This window comes from Juglans regia, chromosome 8 (assembly GCF_001411555.2).
Source record: "Juglans regia cultivar Chandler chromosome 8, Walnut 2.0, whole genome shotgun sequence".
NCBI lineage: Eukaryota > Viridiplantae > Streptophyta > Magnoliopsida > Fagales > Juglandaceae > Juglans > Juglans regia.
Genome location: NC_049908.1, coordinates 1,428,434 through 1,451,691, shown reverse-complemented (window position 1 = coordinate 1,451,691; position 23,258 = coordinate 1,428,434). Strand labels below are relative to the sequence as shown.

The 23,258-nt window shown below is 35.5% G+C and overlaps 3 protein-coding genes across 4 annotated transcripts; 1 reads left to right on the top strand and 2 right to left on the bottom strand.

Moving 5' to 3' along the window:
- Positions 1 to 2,541: 2,541 nt before the first annotated feature.
- Positions 2,542 to 7,145, bottom strand: LOC109014114 (EG45-like domain containing protein 2). The gene is made up of 4 exons (XM_018996443.2): positions 7,075 to 7,145; positions 3,758 to 3,885; positions 3,287 to 3,587; positions 2,542 to 2,869 (listed from the first exon to the last, which is right to left on the bottom strand). Exons 2-4 carry the CDS (start codon positions 3,876 to 3,878, stop codon positions 2,863 to 2,865), a joined length of 429 nt encoding a protein of 142 aa, XP_018851988.1. The 5' UTR covers positions 3,879 to 3,885; positions 7,075 to 7,145; the 3' UTR covers positions 2,542 to 2,862.
- Positions 7,146 to 7,976: 831 nt separating this feature from the next.
- LOC109014113 (probable 1-deoxy-D-xylulose-5-phosphate synthase, chloroplastic) lies at positions 7,977 to 13,394 on the top strand. Of its 2 annotated transcripts, none has more exons than XM_018996441.2 (10): positions 7,977 to 8,459; positions 9,265 to 9,378; positions 9,465 to 9,629; positions 9,871 to 10,021; positions 10,312 to 10,580; positions 11,321 to 11,603; positions 11,706 to 11,998; positions 12,163 to 12,441; positions 12,659 to 12,943; positions 13,229 to 13,394. In XM_018996441.2, exons 1-10 carry the CDS (start codon positions 8,292 to 8,294, stop codon positions 13,376 to 13,378), a joined length of 2,157 nt encoding a protein of 718 aa, XP_018851986.2. In that variant the 5' UTR covers positions 7,977 to 8,291; the 3' UTR covers positions 13,379 to 13,394. The 2 variants fall into 2 exon arrangements, with proteins under 2 accessions (XP_018851986.2, XP_018851987.2); XM_018996442.2 differs by having other exon boundaries at positions 7,996 to 8,459; positions 11,321 to 11,588.
- A 639-nt stretch (positions 13,395 to 14,033) lies between these two features.
- On the bottom strand, positions 14,034 to 20,853 carry LOC109014112 (bystin). The gene is made up of 11 exons (XM_018996440.2): positions 20,145 to 20,853; positions 19,421 to 19,547; positions 19,204 to 19,255; positions 18,580 to 18,907; positions 18,347 to 18,426; positions 17,848 to 17,895; positions 17,100 to 17,246; positions 15,690 to 15,762; positions 15,491 to 15,566; positions 14,944 to 15,034; positions 14,034 to 14,333 (listed from the first exon to the last, which is right to left on the bottom strand). Exons 1-10 carry the CDS (start codon positions 20,472 to 20,474, stop codon positions 14,955 to 14,957), a joined length of 1,341 nt encoding a protein of 446 aa, XP_018851985.1. The 5' UTR covers positions 20,475 to 20,853; the 3' UTR covers positions 14,034 to 14,333; positions 14,944 to 14,954.
- Positions 20,854 to 23,258: the final 2,405 nt, after the last annotated feature.

Genomic DNA, 23,258 nt, shown 5'->3' with positions numbered 1-23,258 from the left:
AAGAAATTCAGTACTACAATAGAGGCATGCCAAAATCCATTCCAAAATATTCCATCAAACGAATGGGAGAAAGTTTCTGATATGTTTGAAGATCTTGCTTATCAAGTAATATCGCTGCTGTCTTTTTTTAATAATATATAACAGATGTATTAAACATATAGACTAATATTTTTTCTTTTAGCAACGGAGTACTGTGAACAAAGGAAATAGATCAAATTTAAAGATAAACCATCATGCGGGTTCTCGATATTTTCATCGTTTGTCTAACAAAATGGTAAGTTATTTTAGTGTCCGTTAAATAATAACATATAATACACATTTTCTGATTTAAGTTCAAATATAGATTTTCCTTTTGCAGAAAGAAGAAAGTCCCGCTGACTATGATTTGACCCAATTGTATGCTAAAACACATAAAAATCGTGATGGTGTTAGGGCTAGTTCCGAAGCAGAGGCAATTATGTAAGTTTAAGTTTTTTTAATTTCATTGTCACATAATATTTTTGTTACTTATACTAACTTTAATGTTTTGGTTTTTGTAGGACAAGATCATATCTCTTAAGGAAACTGCTGCGGATCCATCTGATGTATCATCTGTCAACGATGCTCATATCATTTCTCAAGTTTTTGAATCACCTTCTGGATATTTGAGGGGTTTAGGACGTTGCGTAAAATCATCATCATCATCATCCTCCTATTCTCGAGCCAAATCAAATGACGACAAGACTAAGGAATTGGAGGAAGTAGTACTTGAGATAGAACGATTGAGGTGCAAGAAAAAAGAGTTGCTGACCTGATTAGATCAAGCAGTAGATTTGGATGGGAGATTAGAAGAGAGGATGTAGTTGAATAACCAAAAAAATGTTTGAACAATTCTAGTCAATGATGTCCCAAAACTCTATGCCACCACCATAGTTTTCAAATTTATCTTTTCTTTAATTGCATTTATATTATGAAATTTGCACTACTTTGAACAATTGATATTTGAATTACAATGTGTAATATTAGTATGCTATTTTTAATTAAATTGTGATATGTATGATTAATACAGTTCAAACGGTTAATAACCAATTCGAACGGTAAGTTACCATTAACACATTCGAACCAAAACAGACTCATTCGAACAAAAACTAACACATTCCAACGACAAACGAGATATACGGACGTTCGAGCAATAAATTATTTGTTCGAACAACATTTATGTGCAAAACCCCGTTCGAACGGATATAATTTTCGAAAATAAAATTTATGTTCGAACAAATATAAGTTTTGTTCGAACACAAGTCGGTTGAAAAATGTATTAGTTCGAACGCATAAAATATGTTCGAACACCCAATTTGTTCGAATAGAATCAAATATGGACATTAGTTCGAATGAATATTTCATATTGTTCGAATGGACGTCTCCGTTCGGACGGATAAATATTCCATTCGAACAATATATTGAGATGAAATCGGGTCGTCTAAAAAAAATTTATCTGTTCGAACGGTTTCGACTGAATCTGCCCAATTTCATCTCCAAAAATTTTTTGAGACGGTCTTTTTGAGACAAATTTGAGATGAAATTTTTTCGTCTCCAAATCTAATTTAGGACGAAAATTGTGTTTTTTGAGATAAAATTTTTTGTCTCAAAAAACACAATCTATTGTAGTGAATGCAATTACACGTAAAAGAGAAAGAAACATGATCATATTCTCGCTAACTATTATTCGTTATTTTTGTTTTTTTGAAATTATTTGGGTCCTTGGGATTCTATGGTGGACAAAAAAAACTCTTATTTGTTCATTTAGACACAGTTTGATTGATAAACATTTTCAACTCATATTACTTAATTTTATTTTATCATTATAATTTTTTCAAATTTTGATATAAAATATAATAAACAATTTAATTTTTTTAAATCTTAAAATAATAATAATATTAAAAAATAATATTATATTCAACTCATCTAAAATTATATCATCTCATCTTATCTCACTATCTAAATAGAATCTTAATGTACAAAGACTTTGTCAAACAAATAAAAAGGAGAATGACAAAAATATTCGAGTAAATGGATTACAGATCATGATAAGATGCCGATTGAAGATCATGGATATCAATTCGTGCACAAACAAACAAAGACGGAAAGTTGAATCGAGTCCCGCCAACACAAAATTCCATTAATTATCACATGCACCTCAAGGTGGTGCACAACTAATTATGACGGAATTGTTTGCAAGATCGAAGATTTTTTCAAGTAAAAAAACTTCAATCATACACCTTAAGGTGCGCAACTAATTATGGCGAGATTGTGTCGTCCATTCTGCATTCACGTTGAGATCAAACAAAGCTTTATTTGAATTTTAAAATTTAAAACATGTGATCGAGAAAATTTTTAGAAATTCTGATCATCAGAGAGATCAAATGCATCCATATATATATATATATGCAGAATAATTTTCTAGAAGCCGGCCGCCGCCTGATTATTATATTATTCAACAACGAACGTCCGTATATTTTTCTAACCAGGGAGAAGAAAAGTCTAGGGCTAATAAACCAAACATTGACTTCCAGTACTCAAATTAATTCTATATTTTTTTTAATCAATTAGCTTCATATATTATTTATATATATATATATTAAATAATAAGAAGATACAAGAGTCGAAAGGGTGTTATGAGAGACTCTAACAATCATCTCTAAAGTAATATTTAATACAACACGAGAAAAAAAAAAGAAATTAATAATAAAGCGAGATATGAAACCAATCACTTACGGATCATTTTTTTTTTTTTGCTGTGACTGCTAAACTATATATCTGAGGACAGTCAGGTTCTGCAGTAATTTGATGAATCAATTCATAGAGTATCATGTCCCCGGCCATTCAAACCCTGCATATGCAAAGAAATTAGTCTTTAATTCAGACGTTTATATTATACCAATTAGAAGCTGAAAAATCAAAGTTAAAACCTACCCCCGGCCGGCCACTTTCTTCATTCGAAGTTAAAAAATTAAGTATCCGATCGACGTTCATTAATTACACGCATTACAAGAAAAATGGACTTTTGTGACCATTTAATTGCAACGAAAAGGTTATTTGTGATCAAAACAGACTCATTTTGGCTGTAAATAGTCATTTTGCTGGAATTAAATAACCACAAATAAGCAGTTTTCTTGTAGTGACGTTTGTCATGACATGATGATTTTAGCATAAGAAGATCATTACGTACAGCATACTACTTTGCATGCGTGTTTTTGAGCTATTAATTCTACTTGCAGACATGAAAAAGATGATCAATATCACTCACTGTTGGAATTCGATGTTAATGGAGGTAGCCGAAAGGTTGGCGATTGTACGAAATGCAGTGGTGGAAAGAACTATGGTAACGGCATCCCTGGTTGGCCTAGAAACCGAAGTGAGCGCACGATCCACAATCCTTATCTGAATGGTCTCGCCTGGAACGCAGGTTCTTGGAACAGCCGCGCTAATGCACCGCACCAGATATTGTCTCCCGCAAGCAGCGCCATTATCCCATATCCCCTCGCCGGCCGACGCGAACAGGTTTGTCGACGGGAACTGTCCCTCGTCGTTTCCAAAACAAGCTGTGGCTGTGTACGAGCGTGCGAATATCATAACTTGTGTTAGTTTTTTTAAAAACGGTAACTATATATCATCATGTATATATATATGGATCGATTTATAAGTTATGTTGGGATCAGGGACATGCATGCTTTAATTCGTTGTGTTTTTCCAAACCAATCGTGCTGATCTAACTTACGTGTGTATGGAGGCCGGTAGCGGGCAGCTGTGCCAACATCAGCTTGGAAGACGGGAAAGAGCTGTAGTAGGAGCAGTAGAAATAGGCACCCCGAGAAGATTAGGTAAGGAGGCTGAGACATGGTGATCCTGCAAATGAACAAGCTACGTACGTACTGATCAAGCTGGTAAGACAGGAATTTAGGTAAAAATATTGTATTCTCAAGACCGTGCTACATGTGATGACCAATAGCTAGCTAGCATTAGGATGCCTATATAACAGAAATTTGAACTTTTTAACAGAAATTCCTCTCCGAAAATTAAGGTTAATTTTTGGGATTTGAACGATTGCTCCCTAAATATGGAGAGCTATTGCTTATTTTAGAAAATTTGAACAGTGACTCTCTAATTATGGGGATCAGTTTATATATAGTACTGTTCTTTCCTAAATTATATTTTACTAATATTTTATTCTAACTAATAAAATAAAATATTCTTCCAACCATTTACACTTTCTCTCATGCTCATATTTGTTACAGTTGAAATCTAAAAGAAATGTCACCATTGATCATTTATATGATCGACCATTTATGAAAATATTATTTTTTTTAAATATTATTCCCACGAAAGCGCGCAGTGATTTGAAAAATATTATAAGTAGTTAAAAAAACTCATTATTACAGATGACAAATCGAAAACATGGGTACAATAAATAATTAAATAATTACTAAAATGTGAAAAAAAATAAGTTAAAAAGTTTTCTTCCGTTCTATCCCCTAAAGACAAAAAAAAAAAAAAAAAAGAGTAGTTAAAGATGTACAAATAAATGAGTAGAAAAATATAATAAAGAGAGAATAGAAAAAAATTATTTTAATAGAATAGATAAATAATAGGGATTAATTGAGATGTATGAAGTTTTGGAAATATGAGTAAAATTTAGAGAAAGATGATTTTTAGCTAAAATTTGAAAAAATATTTATTCATCTAGATGTGAATGCTCTAATGTTCTAAATTCAATTTCGATAATCATTCTGGTTTAAGTATTGAAATGGAATATTTTGGTACTGGTGCGTTAATTTCCTGTGTACCATTTCGAGATTAATTATATTATATATATATTTATGTGTATATGTAAACTAATAACTAATAGGATAAAGACATGAATATGTAAGTGTGTATCACGTATGTGTGTATATATGGAAGAATTGATCATTTATAAAATGAATATACGTTGAAAAAATAATGAACTTGAGTTGAGACACAAAAAATGAGGAAATTTTTTAAAAAGATAGATAAAGTATTAATAATAATGATATTTAAAAAAATAGAGAATTATGAGGAGACAATTTAAAGTTACAAAAAATTAACATTATATAAGTAGCTTTTATATTCTAAAATTAATTAAATATGATTTAAATTTAAAATTTACAAAACTGCCATCCAAGAAAATTACAAAACTGCCATAAAAAAAAAATCTGAAACGGAATAGGGCTTGAAATGCCAATTCTGTTGGAATGGCCAAAATTTGATCGGAATGGTTGAAACGGACGGAATTTGGAGCAAAACGGAACAAGAAGGTATAGTACTGTATTGGATATTACACTGAAAAAGAATACTCTTAATCATTTTTGTTATATTCCAAACAAAAATAAATTCCATAAAAATAAATTCACAAATCAACATGACTTTATATATAATACGTTAGGTTGTAAAATTATTTTTATTGTAAAATAAATTTAACATATATATGTTAAGACGTTTCCAATACCAACATGAGCAGCTCCCACTAAAACAGTTGTAGCAGCTCCGATACAAAGTCATACTGATTTATGAATTTGTTTTTCATATAGAACCTTTTGTGGTTGTCTTATTTCTCTTATCTTATTATCATATCGAAAAAAAAAAAAAAATTAGGCTACGAGGCGATTCAATTAATAATTAGTGGTTTAGTTGGATAGTAGGTAGAAGGGATCGATGTCATAGAACTGCTAATTGACAAATAAACTTTTTATATAATTTTGTTTTCATATAATAATAACATAAAAGAAGAGTGAGTGAGATAATTTTACAAAGTCTTTTACTTACTAACAAAGTAACAATTACAATGACCGAGACTTCAATTGAATAACTCGAGTAAATGTATTTTTTATTTTTATTCTTTTTATTTAATCATTTTTATACATTTTAAACATTTTAAAAAAAAAGAAAATTATGAATATTTAATTTTTTAATTATTAAATAAAATAAAAATAAAAATAAAAAAATTCAATCAAACACTTTTATCGATGTCAAAATCTCTTTAATAAAAGGCCAAAGTATGGTCGGCCCAAGACGTGGAAAAGCTGGGCCATTAATTTGTCGGTTCAATAGGTACAAAAAAGAACATGTATTACAGTATAGACATTTGAAATAGAAAATAATAATTAGGGAACAAAAAAAGAATACGTTTACAGATGGAGATCCTTTTACTTTACTTTTTGAGTATTGTTATTTATAAGTTCACACACTATACACTATAACTTTTTTTTTTTTATTCTTCTTGAATTCTTCTAATTATCATATATATACCACACATTTGATAAGATAAAAAACTTTAAAAAATATAAAAAAAATGATGTATGGTGTATAAGGCTTAAGAATATAATTTTTCTTACTTTTTAGCCCAATGTTATTATCAGGAAGCGAGTTGGCAGCCGACTTTCCCCCGCGCTTCCGTTGTCCTAGCTCGCCGGCCACACAAAGGATATATATTGTTTCAAAAAATTTAGGTAGTAACATTTACGTATTATTTTGTATATTTTATTGATGTAATTGACTGCATCATTATTTTTTATATAAAATAATAATTTTGACCAATCACATAAATAGTATGCACAACGAGTACATAAGTAAAAATGACTGTATGTATGATAACTTATTAAATATATATATATACATATATATATATATATAATTGTCATTTTTCTGCCTTCGATCCTACTGGGAAAAGTAAAATAAAAAATCATTGGCTTAAATTGCTATTTTCTGCCATCTACGTTCTGATCTCCGGCTGCTTTCTCCATTGATACAGATATATAAAGTACTCTGTGAACTCATAACATATACAAAAGAAGTGCATGATGCATATATATATAATAATTAAGATAAATCCGGTTAAGAAAAATAAATTAATAGATATAAGACACATTAAATTACAAAATTTCAAGCCATCATCTACTTGAAAAGAGTTTGTATTTTGCATAATATAAATTAATCATCAATATTCCGATTCCACTTGATCATCAGGCATCATCTTATCATATAAATAATAAAGAGTTTCACCACATGACAAATACATACCTGACACACAGCTGGGAGGGAGGCCTGCCAAATGCCAAAATAGAGTAATAATCTTTACATGGAAAGTGATCATCATGAACAACATAATATATATATGCATCATGTTTGGCATGCATGGATGATAAGTAACATCTTATATGGATGCGTAGACACTTAAGGTAATGTAATACGTACACTCCAATACATATTAATTGTGGGTTGCTGAGTTGTCATATATACGAGTTTTATTATTCATTATTTTTATACACTACACACCATATTTTTTAATTTTTTTTTTAATTATTTTTAAACGAATTGAATTCTTTTACTTATTATCCGTATACCACATATTTGGTAAGAGAAAAAAATAATAAAAAAAAAATGTGGTGTATTGTGGAGATGAAGAATAGAATTTTTCTATATACATACATATAATCAAGTCATACGTACTTTCCTTCAAAGGAAAAGTTATTGAAAAATCAATGGAGAAAGAGAAGGTTCTATGTTGTTGCTTAAAAGGCAATTAGGGTGGTGGATCATGCATTGTCAGTTTCTCAGTTTATGCTTCCTTACAAGAAAGATATTACTTGAATGCTCAGAGTCAGAGACATCATCCTGAAATATGGTTGCTGCTTGGAATTATAATCCTTAGTAATTAAGGATCAGATCAATCAAGTTTAGATAAGAAGCTTTGAAGCAAGATGGGTCAGGCCCAGCCCATAAATAATTTGCATAGTTTACTTTATTTTGGGCCTGGTACAAAAAAGGGCTATTATTTGCACCAACCTAGGCCTATCAAAAGCCCAATGTGTAAATGTAACTGCTTCTAAACTACATGCTAATTTTTGTATCATTTGAAAAATCCAAAAAAAAAAAAAATATTAAGAAAGAAAATGCTTTTATCTGTCGTTTTTATTTTATCGGAATGATACCCTTCAGAGTCTCAAGACTGTGAGGCTTATGCTTTGTTTGTCTCCTCTGTAACTCCTCGCTTAAATTCTCCTCTTGCAAATTGCAGTACGGTTTATTCTTTGCCGTTTTCGATAAAAAAACATACGTCGTGGCCCTTTTCCTGTGTCTCATCTTTCCAGTTTTTCGAATTGACACTCGTCCTTTTTTTGCTTATCCATCTATTTATATCATTTTCTTTTTAGTTCCGAGTCTGCAAGTGAAGTCTCAAGTTGTGTTTTTTTCTTGAAATTGATCGTTTTTAGAGGGCTGCATCTCTGTTTTTCTAGATGGGTGCTGCTTCTACTGGGTACCCATTTGGAGTTACTATCCATTCCAATGGAAAAATCGGTGCTTTTCCTCACAGAATGGATTGCTCAAGCTCTAGTTTCCCTCTCAATGCGGAGGTTTCAAGAATTAACTTGTACCCTAGTTCCGATTATGCCATTAATTTCAAGGTATGCTGAAAATCCCTCCCAGTTTTCATATTCATGTGCCTACTCCCCTGTTTCATATTCAAATTCGTGTAATGTGTTAAATGTCGTGAGACTGGTTTTATCGTGGTGGTAACTGTTGCGTGTAGTTCTTCGTTTTGGTACGTTAAAATTCTATTGTTATCTGAATGCATCATATGTCTTTACATTGCTCGAGTTTATAACAAGTTTATAACTTTATCTGTGAGTAAAACTAAAGGCAACCCTTTGAAAATTCATTAATCCCACAAATCCCAACTTATAACAAGTTGAACCTAAGACCTCATGTTTGAAGGGGAGATACCGCATGACTTCAAAGGCCCATGTTGGCATACTCTAATAATTTGATCGGCAAGGCAATCTCATTAATAATGCAAAGAGGCGCAACCTGTATACACAGGAAGCATACAAGAGAAGGCACTCTACAAAGTAGAAGAGCAGAAAAAGTTCGTAAATTCTAGAAAATTAACAAATTGAGAGGTGCTGCAGGCAGCCAACCGATTATGAATAGATTCAAGTATGACGACTAACTCTAATACCGTCCAGCGTAGTCTAATATTAGGCGATGTCCTTAGTGCTTTTGCATAACATTATGAAACTGCGTTCTTGTTATTCAAATTGATGCTCATAGGCTTGGGGAAAATGAGAATTCTAGGTAAAATATCGAAACAAATTTATTTTCGTATTTTATTTTATCCCACTTTGCTCGTCGGTCATCCCCTCTTTATCGAGTTTTGCAACCAATGGAGCTTCCTTGTAAACCTGTGACATCTGATTTTTCTTGATGCAGGGACTTGTTAGTCATTCTTTACCTGATACTGATGGTTTCTTCTGGGAGAAAGTCCCAACACCTCTACTTGATGTAATTGAAAGCCCAATCCACTTGAAAAATTTGTCTCCTAAGGTAGTTTAAAAGCGTTGGCACTTTTTGCTTTTTATGTATCATGCGTGTAAGTTCACACTATGCTCACTAAAGAGTGGTATCTGCAGGAACTGAAAGAATTAGCGGATGAAATTCGTTTCGAGTTGTCTTCTGTGATGTCAAAAACACATAAACCCTTTAAATCCAGTTTGTCAGTGGTAGAGCTGACAATTGCAATACACCACGTTTTCCATGCTCCAGTCGATAAGATATTGTGGGATGAGGGGGATCAGGTAAAGATCATAATCCATACCTTTCGTTTGGAGGCCCATATTGCATCTCGCAGATTAAGTTCTTCTAAATTTCTTAGAATAATTTCCCGAGTGGATTTCTGTCTCATGGGGTTATTGTTTTATAGGAAAATGTGGAGAGGAAAAAAAGGAAAGCAATAGATCTTGAGGGTTCACACCTTCTCGTTTATAAATGAAAACCTGTTCTATAATTATACCATTTATTTATTTTTTTTGTTGGCAGACATACGTACATAAAGTTCTAACAGGAAGGCGGACCCTCATGCATACAGTGCGAGAAAAGAATGGCCTTTCTGGTTTTACATCTCGGTTTGAGAGTGATTATGATCCTTTTGGTGCAGGCCATGGTTGCAACAGCATTTCTGCTGGGCTTGGTAGTATTCATTCTCCATATAGCCAGATAGTTTAATTACCCACTTTGAATCTTTCTTTCTTTCTTTCTTTTTCCAGCTTTCACTTGCCTTCATACAGTTATCTGCATCTAGAAATCAGATGCGTTTTTTTAATGTGGATTAATATGTATGCTCGGTGGTTAGTTCATTAATGCAACTTTTAAAGCTTTCTTTGCCATACATATACATGCACACACAGTGTGTGTGTAGCTTGATTAGCTCCACTTTAATTTAGAAACTTCCAATTTCAATCCTATTGTCTTCATTTCAAGGTATGGCGATTGCAAGGGATATTAAAGGAAAGCGGGAGCGTATAGTTGCTGTCATTAGCAATGGGACAACTATGGCAGGTCAGATCTATGAGGCAATGAGTAATGTGGGCTATCTGGACTCAAATATGGTGGTTATTTTAAATGACAGTCGTCACTGTTTACACCCAAAGACTGAAGAGGGCCCCAAGACATCCATTAATGCTCTATCTAGTACTCTAAGCAAGCTACAGTCAAGTAAATCCTTTCGGAAGTTGAGACAAGTTGCTAAGGTTTTTCTCTGGTTATCCTTACAACTAAATAAATCTGTGGAGAGAATGTCTAGTTCAACATATTTCTAAAGAGGATAAGGAGATTTTAGATCATTGAATATTCATATTTTGTGAAGTTAGATTGAATTATGTTTCCAAAATGAATTATGCATCTTTTTGGTCTCTCAGACCTACGAGACATACAATGAGTGGTACCTCTCCCCTCTTTTGCCAACAAGAGAACATAAAAAGATGGAAAATCCTGCTGAAAATGAGAATTGATCCTAGGTCTGTAGGTACAATCTGAAAAGGCCTTTTTAGCCAAGCTAACTTACACCTGTGTATGGTATCGTGAATGGTCTCTATAGCATGAAGGCGATCTTGCATGCTTGTAACAGTCTTATATATCACCTTCTGGTACTGGCATCTTATGATGGGGCAGTCCTTTGGCATAGTTTTTTCTTTGGTAGCAGATGTTTGGTCTTCGGTTAATGGACCTTTTCATGGGTACTTTAGGCAACGTCAGTATAGTAGAATAATTTGAGTAGTTGTAAAATTATATGGGATGCATTTGAGGTCTTCTGGTCAGATATGCTTAATGAAAAACTTGGTTTCATTTTGGGGCTTTTTGGGAATTTTCAAGTTTTGTTGCAATAGTTAGCATGCATTAGTAAATGCATGGAATTATAATAAATGTTTTGAGCTGAAATCATCCATATTTTTAACCTATTCACCATAAAGTAACATATGTTTCTGGTCAGGGTGTTACTAAAAGAATTGGTAGTGGTATGCACGAATTGGCAGCCAAAGTAGACGAGTATGCACGTGGTATGATGGGTCCACTGGGATCAACTCTTTTTGAAGAGCTTGGATTGTATTACATTGGTCCTGTTGATGGGCATAATATTGAAGATCTGATTTGTGTTCTTCAAGAAGTAGCATCTCTGGATTCAATGGGTCCTGTGTTGGTTCATGTAGTAACAGAGGAAACTGAGGGACCAGAACATAATCGAAAGAGTGAAATATCAGGCAAGCACCTTCAAGGCAGGTTCAATTTAATCTTCCTTTTTTCCTGCAGTAACTCACGAGATTCAACATCTTAAGTTAGGTTCAATATTTTGATTGTTTTCCCTCACACACTTGCAGATTCAAGCAATTTTTGTCCATTACCGTCTAGGATCCACTCATTGACATATAGTGATTGCTTTGTGGAGGCTTTAGCTGTGGAGGCAGAGAAGGATAAAGATATTGTGATAGTTCATGCTGGAATGCAAATGGAGCCTACTCTTCAACTATTACAGGAAAAATTTCCAGACAGGTTTTTTGACATGGGAATTGCTGAGCAACATGCAGTCACATTTTCTGCCGGTATGTCCTGTGGTGGATTGAAGCCATTTTGCATAATTCCTTCCACCTTTCTACAGAGGGCTTATGATCAGGTTCTCTCTGTCTACCTCTCTCAACACTTCATCATACAAATCCACTCATTTCATGCAGTATTTCCTCTTGGAAAAAGATTTTCAGTGATCACTGGGTGTTTGGCTTGAAATGGAAAATCTATGAATTCTATATTTTTAATTGTTTTTCCTCATGTGTCATATAGGTGGTCCATGATGTAGATCGGCAGAGACTTCCAGTGCGATTCATCATTACCAGTGCAGGGCTTGTAGGGTCTGATGGCCCGTTGCAGTGTGGGGCATTTGATATTATATTCATGTCATGCTTGCCAAACATGATAGTCATGGCACCATCCAATGAGGACGAGCTTGCGCACATGGTGGCCACTGCAGCCCAGATTAATGATAGACCTATTTGCTTCCGGTATCCTAGGGGTGCCATCGTACGGGCAGACTACTCTATATGCAGTGGAGTTCCCATTGAGGTAGTCCCTTGTCACCCCACAGATTTTGCTGATATTTACTAGCCCAAACTTTTCAACTATAATTGCTCACCAAAAGTTTCCAACTCGTATTTATGGTATTTTAAAAGTTAAAAGTTGATCGCATGTTCAACATCCTACTATTCTTCTTTCTTTCTTAATGGCGTTGAAAACCCGACTTCTTTATGCCTCTTCTTGACCACATTATACTCTGAAGCAGATTGGAAAAGGGAAAGTTCTTGCAGAGGGTAAAGATGTTGCTTTGCTCGGCTATGGGGCAATGGTTCAGAATTGTCTGAAGGCTCGGTCCCTTCTCTCAAAGCTTGGCCTTGATGTAACAGTGGCTGATGCAAGGTTCTGTAAGCCCCTAGACATCAAGCTTCTCAGACAGCTGTGTGAAAACCATGAATATCTGATCACCGTTGAGGAAGGCTCTATTGGGGGATTTGGATCCCATGTTGCCCAGTTCCTCACACTTGATGGAAAACTTGATGGAAGAATTAAGGTAACGATTTTGGCCACAAAGATGATGATTAGTTCATTTTCCTGTTAAGAGAGACAGAACTTGGGAATTGTGTTGTGTTTCTTAAATTTGGTTTTGATAGAGCAAAGATAGAAAGGGGGCCAACTAAACAAAACCGGATGTGTATACTAAGAACAAAGTAAAATACTTTCATCAAAGGAAAATACAATGATCTATGCACATGCAACTATAGAATTTCTTGTTTTGATTACTTCCCCAAGTCTAATTATTATTTTTTGTTTAAATTTTCTTATTCAACTTTTCAAGTGGCGTCCAATCGTTCTACCAGACAACTACATAGAGCATGCATCAGCTGATGAACAGCTTGCTCTTGCTGGGTTGACTGGACATCATATAGCTGCAACAGCATTAAGTTTGCTTGGCCGCAACCGTGAAGCCCTCCTCTTGATGTGCTAGAAAGTCGTACTTCTCTTATTGTTTTTAGAGTACTATGATAATTTCAAGAACACCTAGGGGAAGGAAAGGAAAAAAAATGCATTGGACATTTGGACCTCGATGCAACAGTGTCTCTACTGACTTGTAGCTATTGATTCTAGTAATCCGATCTCTTTCTACATTTTTGTACCTAACAGTGGGAAGAAAGGAAAAGATGCATTGGAACTCAACGCAGTATTGTCGTTACAGTGTTTTGGTTATTGGTTCTAGAAATCTGTATATTTCTTCTGACTTTTCTGTATCACAGTCAAGCATCAAACAAATTGTAATTGTATAGTACTAATGTCATTATAGACACTGGTTTGATACGGAGCTGCAAGTGACAGCCTGCAACTCCAACCCATTTATATGAAACCTCTTAGCTTGCAGCCTTTCTTTTTTTTTTGGTTACCGTGCAATTACTTTAAAAAATATGAATAAATACGAGACTTACATAAAAATAAAATTAATTTTTTAATAATAGACTTAACTCTTTTTCAAAACGACTGCATAGTACTTACACACTCTACGACTATATATAGCATTACTCATGTTTGTAAATAGGCCTTAAATTTGGTCCCGTGCGTTATTGCTTAATAACGCAAAAGTTTGTAGCTTTCACAACAACAACTTGGCATGAAAGGAAAAGAGAAACATTTATCGAGCATGTATTGTCATAATAATATAAACACAGAAGCCATAAAGAAAAAGATTCTCATCGGATATCATTAGTTCATTAGATTCCAATTTGAGTTCCAATTATAGCACTGTAAGAGTAAACTCTTTCGAACATGAGCAGTATCTCAACCGTAACTATCACTGCCAAAACTGCCTGACCTCTACATGCCTGAAACCGCATGTGTTCCGGACATCTACAAGCATGAAATTGGATTTCTCCCAGCAAACATGCAGCGTATCATGTTCCATGTCCATAAACCTGTAAAGAAAAAAACAAAGTCCACAATAAGCCGAAGGGCACATTCTCTTTCCCCACACATCCACAGATAAAATTATACATTTGAGGGAAAAAGTTACAGTGCAAAGCTAATGCCTCTTAAGCCTCTCTCGATTGTTAATATCATCTGGTTTTAAGGGGCATGTCCCTAAATCTATCAAAGTTATTCACCTTATGCTTGCCATGCATGCCACTTACCAGAGTTCGAGCCAATCTTCATTTTTTTTGTGTGGGCAACTGCCACATTGAAGTTTACCAAAACAACACGATACACCTTCTATCGTATTAACTTCACATTTTATGTACTCTTTTTTTTTATAAGTCAACTTCACATTTTATGTACTTAAAAGTGCTTGTAATCCAAATTGAATAAAGTGAAAATTAAAGTCCATGCAAAGTTAGTTTAGGGCATACTAATCGCTAATTTTACAACTGGGTGAGCATGACAAGCAGGAGATCTTGTAATTTAAATTGAATCTAGTGAAACATGGATCCCAGAAAAGATCGTCAAATATAAGACTCACTAGTATTACACAGTAGATTTATCCAGCCCCAATAATTATTTAACAATTTGCAATATGCAGCATCATACCAGCCAATTGATCAATCCTCCTCCATGGGCACCTCTGGAATATCAAACCTATCTTCTTCAATAGTTTTATTGATCACAGAAACAGATGAGGGTATGCGAAGTCAAGGAAACAAGAATTTCTCAATGAATCTAATGAAAACACAAATTTAAACCAACAAAAGCAGCTCCATATTTGATGAATGCCTTGATGCATCATCATAGTACTATACAGTAGTATTTCACTCCAAAACTTATTCAATTTTATGTTGCAATGCATAGTAACTAATATCAGATTAGTAAATAGGAACTAATATGTATCAAAAGTATTTTGAAAACCTTGTATTGTATGATAGCCTGCAAGTTAAGTGGCCCTTCTCTCTCTGGTCAATGATTAACGGTGCTTGAATTATACTGAAACCACATAATTGCTTACATGTACAGCAAGCCTGTACACTATGAAACTATTAATCACTGTAGCAATTTACTTATTTTTCTTTTCAAAAAAAGAAAAGGAAATAGATAGATTCAGACTTCAAGAAAATAATCTTGAAAGAGAGAAAAAGGATATAAATTAACATAAGATCATCCTCCTTTTCACCACGGTTGCGGCTATTATTTAGCTCCCGGCGGATTTCAGGAGTAACCTACATTGAAGAGGGCATTGGGCATAGACATAACAACAAATTAAATTGGGAGGATTTGCAGAAGCAGTTACATCGGGGACAATGTCCTTAGTAGTCAGTGACTACTAAAAAGAATGCCCTTACTAGTTTGTGCTTTTGCTTTTCAAGTAGATTTCTGAGGCTATCTTTATCCTCCTTCCGCAGGTCATTTTTATACCTGCAAAGGAATTTGACATGGCAGTATTATAGAGAAGAAACATAGTTGAAATCAATTTCATACCATGACTTGTCTTAGAAAAGCATACAATAGCTTGGAATGAAATAGACATATTTAGAAAAAGTCAGAGATATAAAAAAACCTTTTACAAACTGGTCAACAAGCCACTTGAATCCTACTTGCATTTTTCTCCTTTTCTATTTAAAGAGTAGGCATGTTTGATGTATGGCAGTTATAAACTTAATAAACAGGAAAAATGCATTATGTCATCTAATTAGCCAAACGGGGAAGGACTTCCCGTGTTATTTAAATCATAGAAGTCTGTGTATAAAGCCCAAATCACTTATAAAAAAATGAAGTCCAAATCAACAAGACTTGGCTATCTATGGTGCCCCTCACAAACAAAACAAGACCCGTAACAATTTTAATCGTCTAATCAAGACAACTTGCAACACATAATCTGTATGTTATACGTGTGTGGCCCTTTCTTGAGAAGAAAGCCATGATTAGACAAGAGACATTGAATACTATACTGTACAGTATGAAGGATGAAGAGGAGGAGGGTGTAGGGGGAAGGAAAAGAAAGGTGAGAGGGATCACTTCGCTTCCACATTGTTCAGCTAATAGGGAAAGAAGAGAGAGCAAGTAGAGTGTGAAGCTAAAGACTATCATCATTCTCACTTCAACGGTAAAAAAAGAAGTCGGCAAAAAGTGATTTTACAATTTTATGTTATACGTGTGTGGCCCTTTCTTGAGAAGAAAGCCATGATTAGACAAGAGACATTGAATACTATACTGTACAGTATGAAGGATGAAGAGGAGGAGGGTGTAGGGGGAAGGAAAAGAAAGGTGAGAGGGATCACTTCGCTTCCACATTGTTCAGCTAATAGGGAAAGAAGAGAGAGCAAGTAGAGTGTGAAGCTAAAGACTATCATCATTCTCACTTCAACGGTAAAAAAAGAAGTCGGCAAAAAGTGATTTTACAATTTTATTTTTTCTTAACAATCTGTACCCCTTCTCTCCCCTTCCCCAAGCCACCCACTTTTGGGCAGACCATTTTGGATGGCCTGGGCACATTGTTCCTCCACATCCCTCCCCTTTTTCCCACCTACTAAACTGATTGATTTTACCTATTCATTCTTTTTTCCCTTCTACTCCTCTCCTCTCTCCCTCCAAACATAATGCAAGTAAACCAAATAACGTTCTATAGATTTTTTTTTTATAAGTAATATGTCTTTATTGATAAACACAAAGAAATAGAAATTATTATCCAGGGACAAAGTTTTTCTTGATGCCAATAAGGTAAGACAAGATATTCTTTAGGAAAGGCAACTAACCTTTGTACAAATGCAAGCAGTGACTGGTGCCATATTACAGGCATTATCCTGGCATCTTCGAGGAATCTCATAAAATGAGCAACAGTAGCATCAAGGACACGATGAGGCAAAGCATATTTCTTCTCCAAAAGAAGCTTTATGAAATAGCTGCAATGGTTACAAAGGAAATTTTGTCAAATAGTTTCATAAGCATTTGCCATAAAAAAAGAGTTGAAAATAAAATATCAACAAGCTAATTCATAAATAAACCTATTGTCAGTTTATACACCAAACTAAATTGAAGGATTGAAAGAGTTCAACACAAAAACTAATCAACCTCACCAAGGGGAAAACCTTCAGGCCCACCCATGGAGAGTAAACCCTAGATACATGACCCTACACGCAAAAGCCATGAAAGAGTTCTACTAAAAAAATAGTTTTCGCATATAAGGGTAGTATCTCCTCTCTTCATCCAATAAATCACATATTATAGTAACCCTGTTCTATCACACAATCTATCTCCTTGTGCAATTTCTAACTAACAACATACCAAAATGAGCAAGTTTGTCCATTTGACCAAATAGTGACAAGATATTAGTGTGAACAAATTACCATCTAGCTTATGGCCAAATCACAAAACACCAAAGTACTTAGAGTATAGAAAATCCATTCAATAAACTACTCGTGCACACAAGGACACATAGAATGAGCCATTGAGATTCAAATACGTTAGACTTCCTTTTAAACTACATGATACATCATTGACTACCTTGTTGTACCACCATATTCCATCTCTGCAAGCTTCAATAAGGCAACACTGCAAAAACATTCAGAAACAGCGTTATACATCTCCCTGGGGGGTTAGAGGTCAAACTACTCATCGAAGTTTTTTTTGACAAGTAAATTAATTCAACTAAAGGTAAAACCACTCATCGAAGTTTCAACCTACTCAAACACGCACACAACATACCCACCATTTATAAGAACTTCACATATACAATGTATTAGTATCAACAACAACAAATACAAGAACGAAACCAGCAAGAAAAAACCACAACTTCGGATAAAAAAGCTCAAGGTGCAAACAAGAAATATTTACAAATCAAAAGAAACGACAAGTTTAAACTTTTATCAAATAAAAAAAAGCTAGGCATATATTGTTAACAACGTATTTCCTGAACAAGGCTGACAACAGCCAAGCAATACAAAATGCTTGACATAGACTCACAGCCTTGATACTTAAATATATGAAACCAGGCCAGAAATACCTTGAATGAAGTGGAGGAATGGAGACCTTCTGTAGAATGCTCCCAATAATGACAGCTTCCCTGAGATTACATGTCCTTGACTGAACATCAAGAAACAAAAGTAATTCTTAATCCAAAGGCAATCTATGTTTCAGACCAGAAATATTGATTAAATCTTAGATTTCTTTTAACAGGAAGCACAGATGTCAGCAAATTCGACAAAACTTTTCTATGATATGTTGAAGATTGTATACCTCACATAGAGGGAATAGTATCCCTTTGAAGAATGCGGCAGGTTTGTAGAGTGACTTCTTCAAAGCTTGATACAGTGCAAAATGAAGCCGCTTATTCTTCAAGATATCTTCTCTCACTCGTGGGAGCAAGACTAGTCTGTAGAAGCGTTCTGCCTTCTTCGCACCCAAGTTGGAAGCAAATATTCTAGTTGCTTGATACAGGCCATTTGGTGACCAGTTCTCAGGCTCTGTCAAATATAGGACATCCTCCCATAGTTGCATAGAAGGGATGTGCTTGAATGCTTTGGGTATTTTTCCTGCTGTATAACTACTAAGAAGCTTGCCAACTCTGCATAGTATTTATTTACTTTTACTATATTTTCCATTTAGAATAATCTTTCTCTACAGCAAATCTTCATAATTAAATATCATTACTGTATATATATGTATTCCCACAAATTTCAGACAAGATATAGAAACAGCACTTTAAAGAAAAGCAAAAACAATTTATGATTCAAATAATCAAGAAAAATGGATATAAGTTTAAATCAAGAGAGTAACCAACATGAATGAGCATTGCACTTATCTTGCATGAGATGTTATGTTGTTAAATGTTATATGAAAAAAAATGCATGACTTACATACCCCTTGTACAAATCTATGATGGAATTATCCAATTTGGGCAAAGGTCGCAGTTCTGCAATCAAACAAATCAAATGAATAAAAAACGAAAAAGCATAACCATAAATGGCATTATTTCTAAGATACACATACCCATAAAAAATATTTCTAAGAAACACTTAAATCAGTTACAAATAAAAAACATAAAAAAAAAAAAAGAATAATAAAGATAGATATCAACCTGAAGCAGCATTTGCATCTTTCTGTTTAATTTTTTCAACAATGAGGTCAGCAAGCGTACGCTGGGGACCTGCATCCTTTCTTAAGAATGCCTCCAGTATTCTCTCATCCTCTTCATTAATCTCCTCCTGAAACTTGAAAAACTAGTAAGCCAAGTCCATACCAGGAAAAAGGCTGGTTGGTTTTATTAGTATCAGATTGACTCGTTGAATGCTCCTACGGAAGCTTCCAGGCAGCTAAATAAAAGTAGGTCTTTAGAGCTGCACCATACTGGCATCACTGACGCCCTATCAATAATTCATATTTTCCTAAATGATCGCGCAATAACATTTTCATGCGAAACGCAAAGCCACTCAAAAAAAAAAAGGAAGAAAAATATTATGCTTTTTAATCTTGAAGTGCTATAGTTCTCAACAATTGATAACAATGGTAGACTAAACAGTGGTCACAGACGCAGTTTGGCAGCCTTAGCATTTGCTGGGGCCTCAACTCCCAGTTTTCATTTTTTGTCATTGCATAGATTCTCGATAACAATAGGTAAAAAAATTAGAAAATGCGGTATAATCACAATGTAGGGAGGAAAATAAAAGCTTGAATCTCACTACCTAGACTGTTTTCCGATTCAGATTAGATAAAAACTTAAAATTCGAAATCCAACATTTCATGCAGATTCTCAATAACCAAGCAGTGTAAGCCAAACAACTTTTTAAAAAAATGACACTCACATCATAAGAGTCAAATAGGCTCCGAGTTTCAGAGAATCCACCAAAGTCGTCGATTTCATCCTCTTCTGCTTCTTCGGCCTCAGCGAATGTTTCAGTGAAAACCAATGAGTTGTTATTTCCGTTAGCGTCTCGAGGTTCCGCCTCGTCCTGGATTTCTCTCTGTTGTGCCAAGGCTTCTTTCAGGATCTTGGAGCTCATGCCCGACGATATCAGCTCCTCATCCGTCTGGTGCTGTTTGGGCAATTTCGATCGCTTCTTTGAGGCCACTGAGGCATTTTCGTCAGCAATAAAAGGCTGCGGGTTCTGATGCCGGTTCCTCTTCTTCGGCATTGAATCCGACACTAAGCAACACACTGATTTCTTTTGCGGAGCCGACGAATGATTAATCTAAAACCCTGTTCCAAAAAACAGGTCTTGAAAACAAAAACAGTAGTACAAAGCGGTCTCTCCTCCTCACGTCGGCCGTTTTCTGGGTACACGACCAGACTGGCGAAGCAAAACTTCTCAAGTCAATATGATTAGTTTCTGATGGTTTAGTCTGTATCAGAGAGCAGAGAGCGCGACATAGACCGAGAGAAGTTCGAACCGGCGGTGGGGGACCGGTGATTGTGCCGTGGTGGTGTTGCGTTTAAGGTGAAAAAAAAAGGAGAAAGAGAGAGGCGGCGAAGGAGAGCGGAAAGACACCCGGGGTTTTGATCTGTAGGGTTTTAAAGCCACAAGAGAAACCATATTTATACAATTACCCCATAAAACAATCGTTATTCATTCATTTTATACAACTTTTATTTTGGCTTATTACACGTATTTCCTGTATGGTTTTACTTTCTTTTCTTTTCTTCATGTTTTGTTGAAGGCATTGCTAACAAGTCAAAGCTTTTGTGCTGTCCTAAAAAAATATAGAATTTATTATTAAAAAGATGTTTTTTACATAAATTTTAAATTTATTTTTTTAAAACAAAAAAATATCGAGACTTTCACATAGAGAATTGCAAATATCATTACCCTTTTTGCCTTTGAGGATGGTTCGTGTAAGGGGATTTTTTTCCTCTCTGTCTTCGCGGCTTGAGAATGGCAACTAATGATATAAGAACCAAAAGTTCAGCCCAAAACAAGTAGAGTCTCCAACTCTGCCCATAGGTAGACTCTTATTGACACAACCTACAAGCCTGTTAGGGACCTCGGTCAAGTTCCTAAACACTATGATCTCCACGCCTAGGATCTCCTTGATATGACCGAATACCCGTTCCTCTCTTGCTTGGTTCTCGAACAAGGGTCACAAAGTTGACAACTTTGGTAAGGTGAAGTTATGTGTTTAGGCTTGAATTGGTGTATAGAATGGTGGAAAAGTTGGTCAAGTGTTTGGGCTATAATGGAAGTAAGTGCGCACGACACTAGTGGGAAACTAGGGTTGGCGCCACTTGGACTTTAGGTTTAGGGTTTGGAATTAGGGTTAGGATGTTGGGCGGCTAGGGTTGGACGGCCACAAAGGGTTTGGCTTGATTGGTTGATTGAGAGATTTTAGGAAGGGTTCTTAAAATATTGGAACTCAATATGGAAAGGATATGGCCGATTAGGGGGAAGGATATGGTCAACTAGGGTTCTTAAATTATAGGAACACCAATATGGAAAGAACAGCAGGCAGCTAGGTCAATCCCAATATGGCCAGTGCTTGCCGAAATTGAGTTGGATGATGGCAATAATCTTGTGGTCGGCTAGGGCAAAAGATGGTGAGACAAATAATTTATGGAAAATGACAAACACTAGGGTTAGTCGAAAATATGGTTTGCATGGATTGGAAGAGCAAAAATATGATGAACACCAATAACACAATGAAGAACACTCAAGAACAAAAGCATAAAATACTTAAAGAACTTGAATGAACAAATTAATAACAATAACAATTCAACTATTGATTCACAAATTGCACAATAATTGAATAAACCTCATATATTGATAAAACACAACTTAGATTCACGAATTGCACAAAGTTGCAAGAACAAGATAAATGAATTACATATATTCAATGAATTGTAAGGTATAATTATCTCTTTAGGGATTCACGAATTTCACTCAAAAAGTCAAAGTGCAAAGGCACCATTTGTGATCTTTCAAACAATAATCCTCCCTCTAGGGTATTTGTCAAAATATTCTCAAGTAATGGAAAGATGTCCTATTTATAAGCACAACAAGTTGAAACCCTCAATAGGTCCCTTGAAAATAATTAAATAAATAAAAGGAATAAACATAGTAGCATGGACCAAGCTGGCCGTGGCATGCATGAGCCTATGGTGGGCTAGGTTGGTGCATGGTCGTCTTCGGGCTAATACATGGGTAAGTGGTGCGGCATGACTTACCGATGGTGAGCCATGTGTGCGCGCTCATGGCCCAAACTGGTGGCTTGGGCGTTGAGGCTGCAAGGCATAGGCTAGAGCCATGCGCTAGATGGCATGCCACTAGCCTGCTCTGCAAGGCACGAGCTGAAGCCTTGCACTAGATGGCATGCCACTAACCTTGTTGGCGTGCGGCAGGGGCTGTGCATGTGCATGCGCACTCGCACTGGGTGGGCTGGCTGTGCTGCGCTGCAATGCTGCGCGGCTCATGGTTGCGCGCGTGGCGCATGCCTGCGCACATTGGTAGGCTCTCACTAACCTCGCTGGCCAGCATGCTGGGCGTCCCGTGTGTGCCATCGCGCGGGCCAAGGCATGCATGCATGCTGGGCGCCCCATGCGTGTCACCCCACTAGCCAAGGTGCATGTCTCCACCATGACTAGGCATGTGAGGCATTTCTAGAGGCAACTCGATGTGGAGGTTTAACAAAACCTCTCAAATAGCTTCAAGCTCTTAAGAGTTTGTTCGTGTAGTGGGTATAATATACAGAGAACCTTTAATCATCTGACAGGAGAGGTATCAACGGACCACTATGAACACTAGTGGGATAAGAGAGATTATGAGGGCATACATGATCTGTCATCTAGACTTATGGTATAAATAGCAAATCTTAGGTACGAGAAAACTCTATGATTCCTAGACTCTCTCACTTATTTACAAACTTCCAATAGCTAACTTTGGCATCGGCGACTCCCCGACCCCAAGATATCTCTCTCCTAGTTGCCT

Coding starts and splice junctions, on each gene's coding strand:
- LOC109014113 (XM_018996441.2), top strand. CDS start 8,292: ATGGGTGCTGCTTCTACTGGGTACCCATTTGGAGTTACTATCCATTCC. Junction 8,460..9,264: donor ATTATGCCATTAATTTCAAG/GTATGCTGAAAA, acceptor TTCTTGATGCAG/GGACTTGTTAGTCATTCTTT. Junction 12,442..12,658: donor GCAGTGGAGTTCCCATTGAG/GTAGTCCCTTGT, acceptor ACTCTGAAGCAG/ATTGGAAAAGGGAAAGTTCT.
- LOC109014114 (XM_018996443.2), bottom strand. CDS start 3,878: ATGTCTCAGCCTCCTTACCTAATCTTCTCGGGGTGCCTATTTCTACTG. Junction 3,588..3,757: donor CTACCGGCCTCCATACACAC/GTAAGTTAGATC, acceptor GCTCGTACACAG/CCACAGCTTGTTTTGGAAAC.
- LOC109014112 (XM_018996440.2), bottom strand. CDS start 20,474: ATGCCGAAGAAGAGGAACCGGCATCAGAACCCGCAGCCTTTTATTGCT. Junction 17,896..18,346: donor ATTCCTCCACTTCATTCAAG/GTATTTCTGGCC, acceptor ATGTTTTTGCAG/TGTTGCCTTATTGAAGCTTG. Junction 15,763..17,099: donor CTGCTTGCATTTGTACAAAG/GTTAGTTGCCTT, acceptor ATTCCTTTGCAG/GTATAAAAATGACCTGCGGA.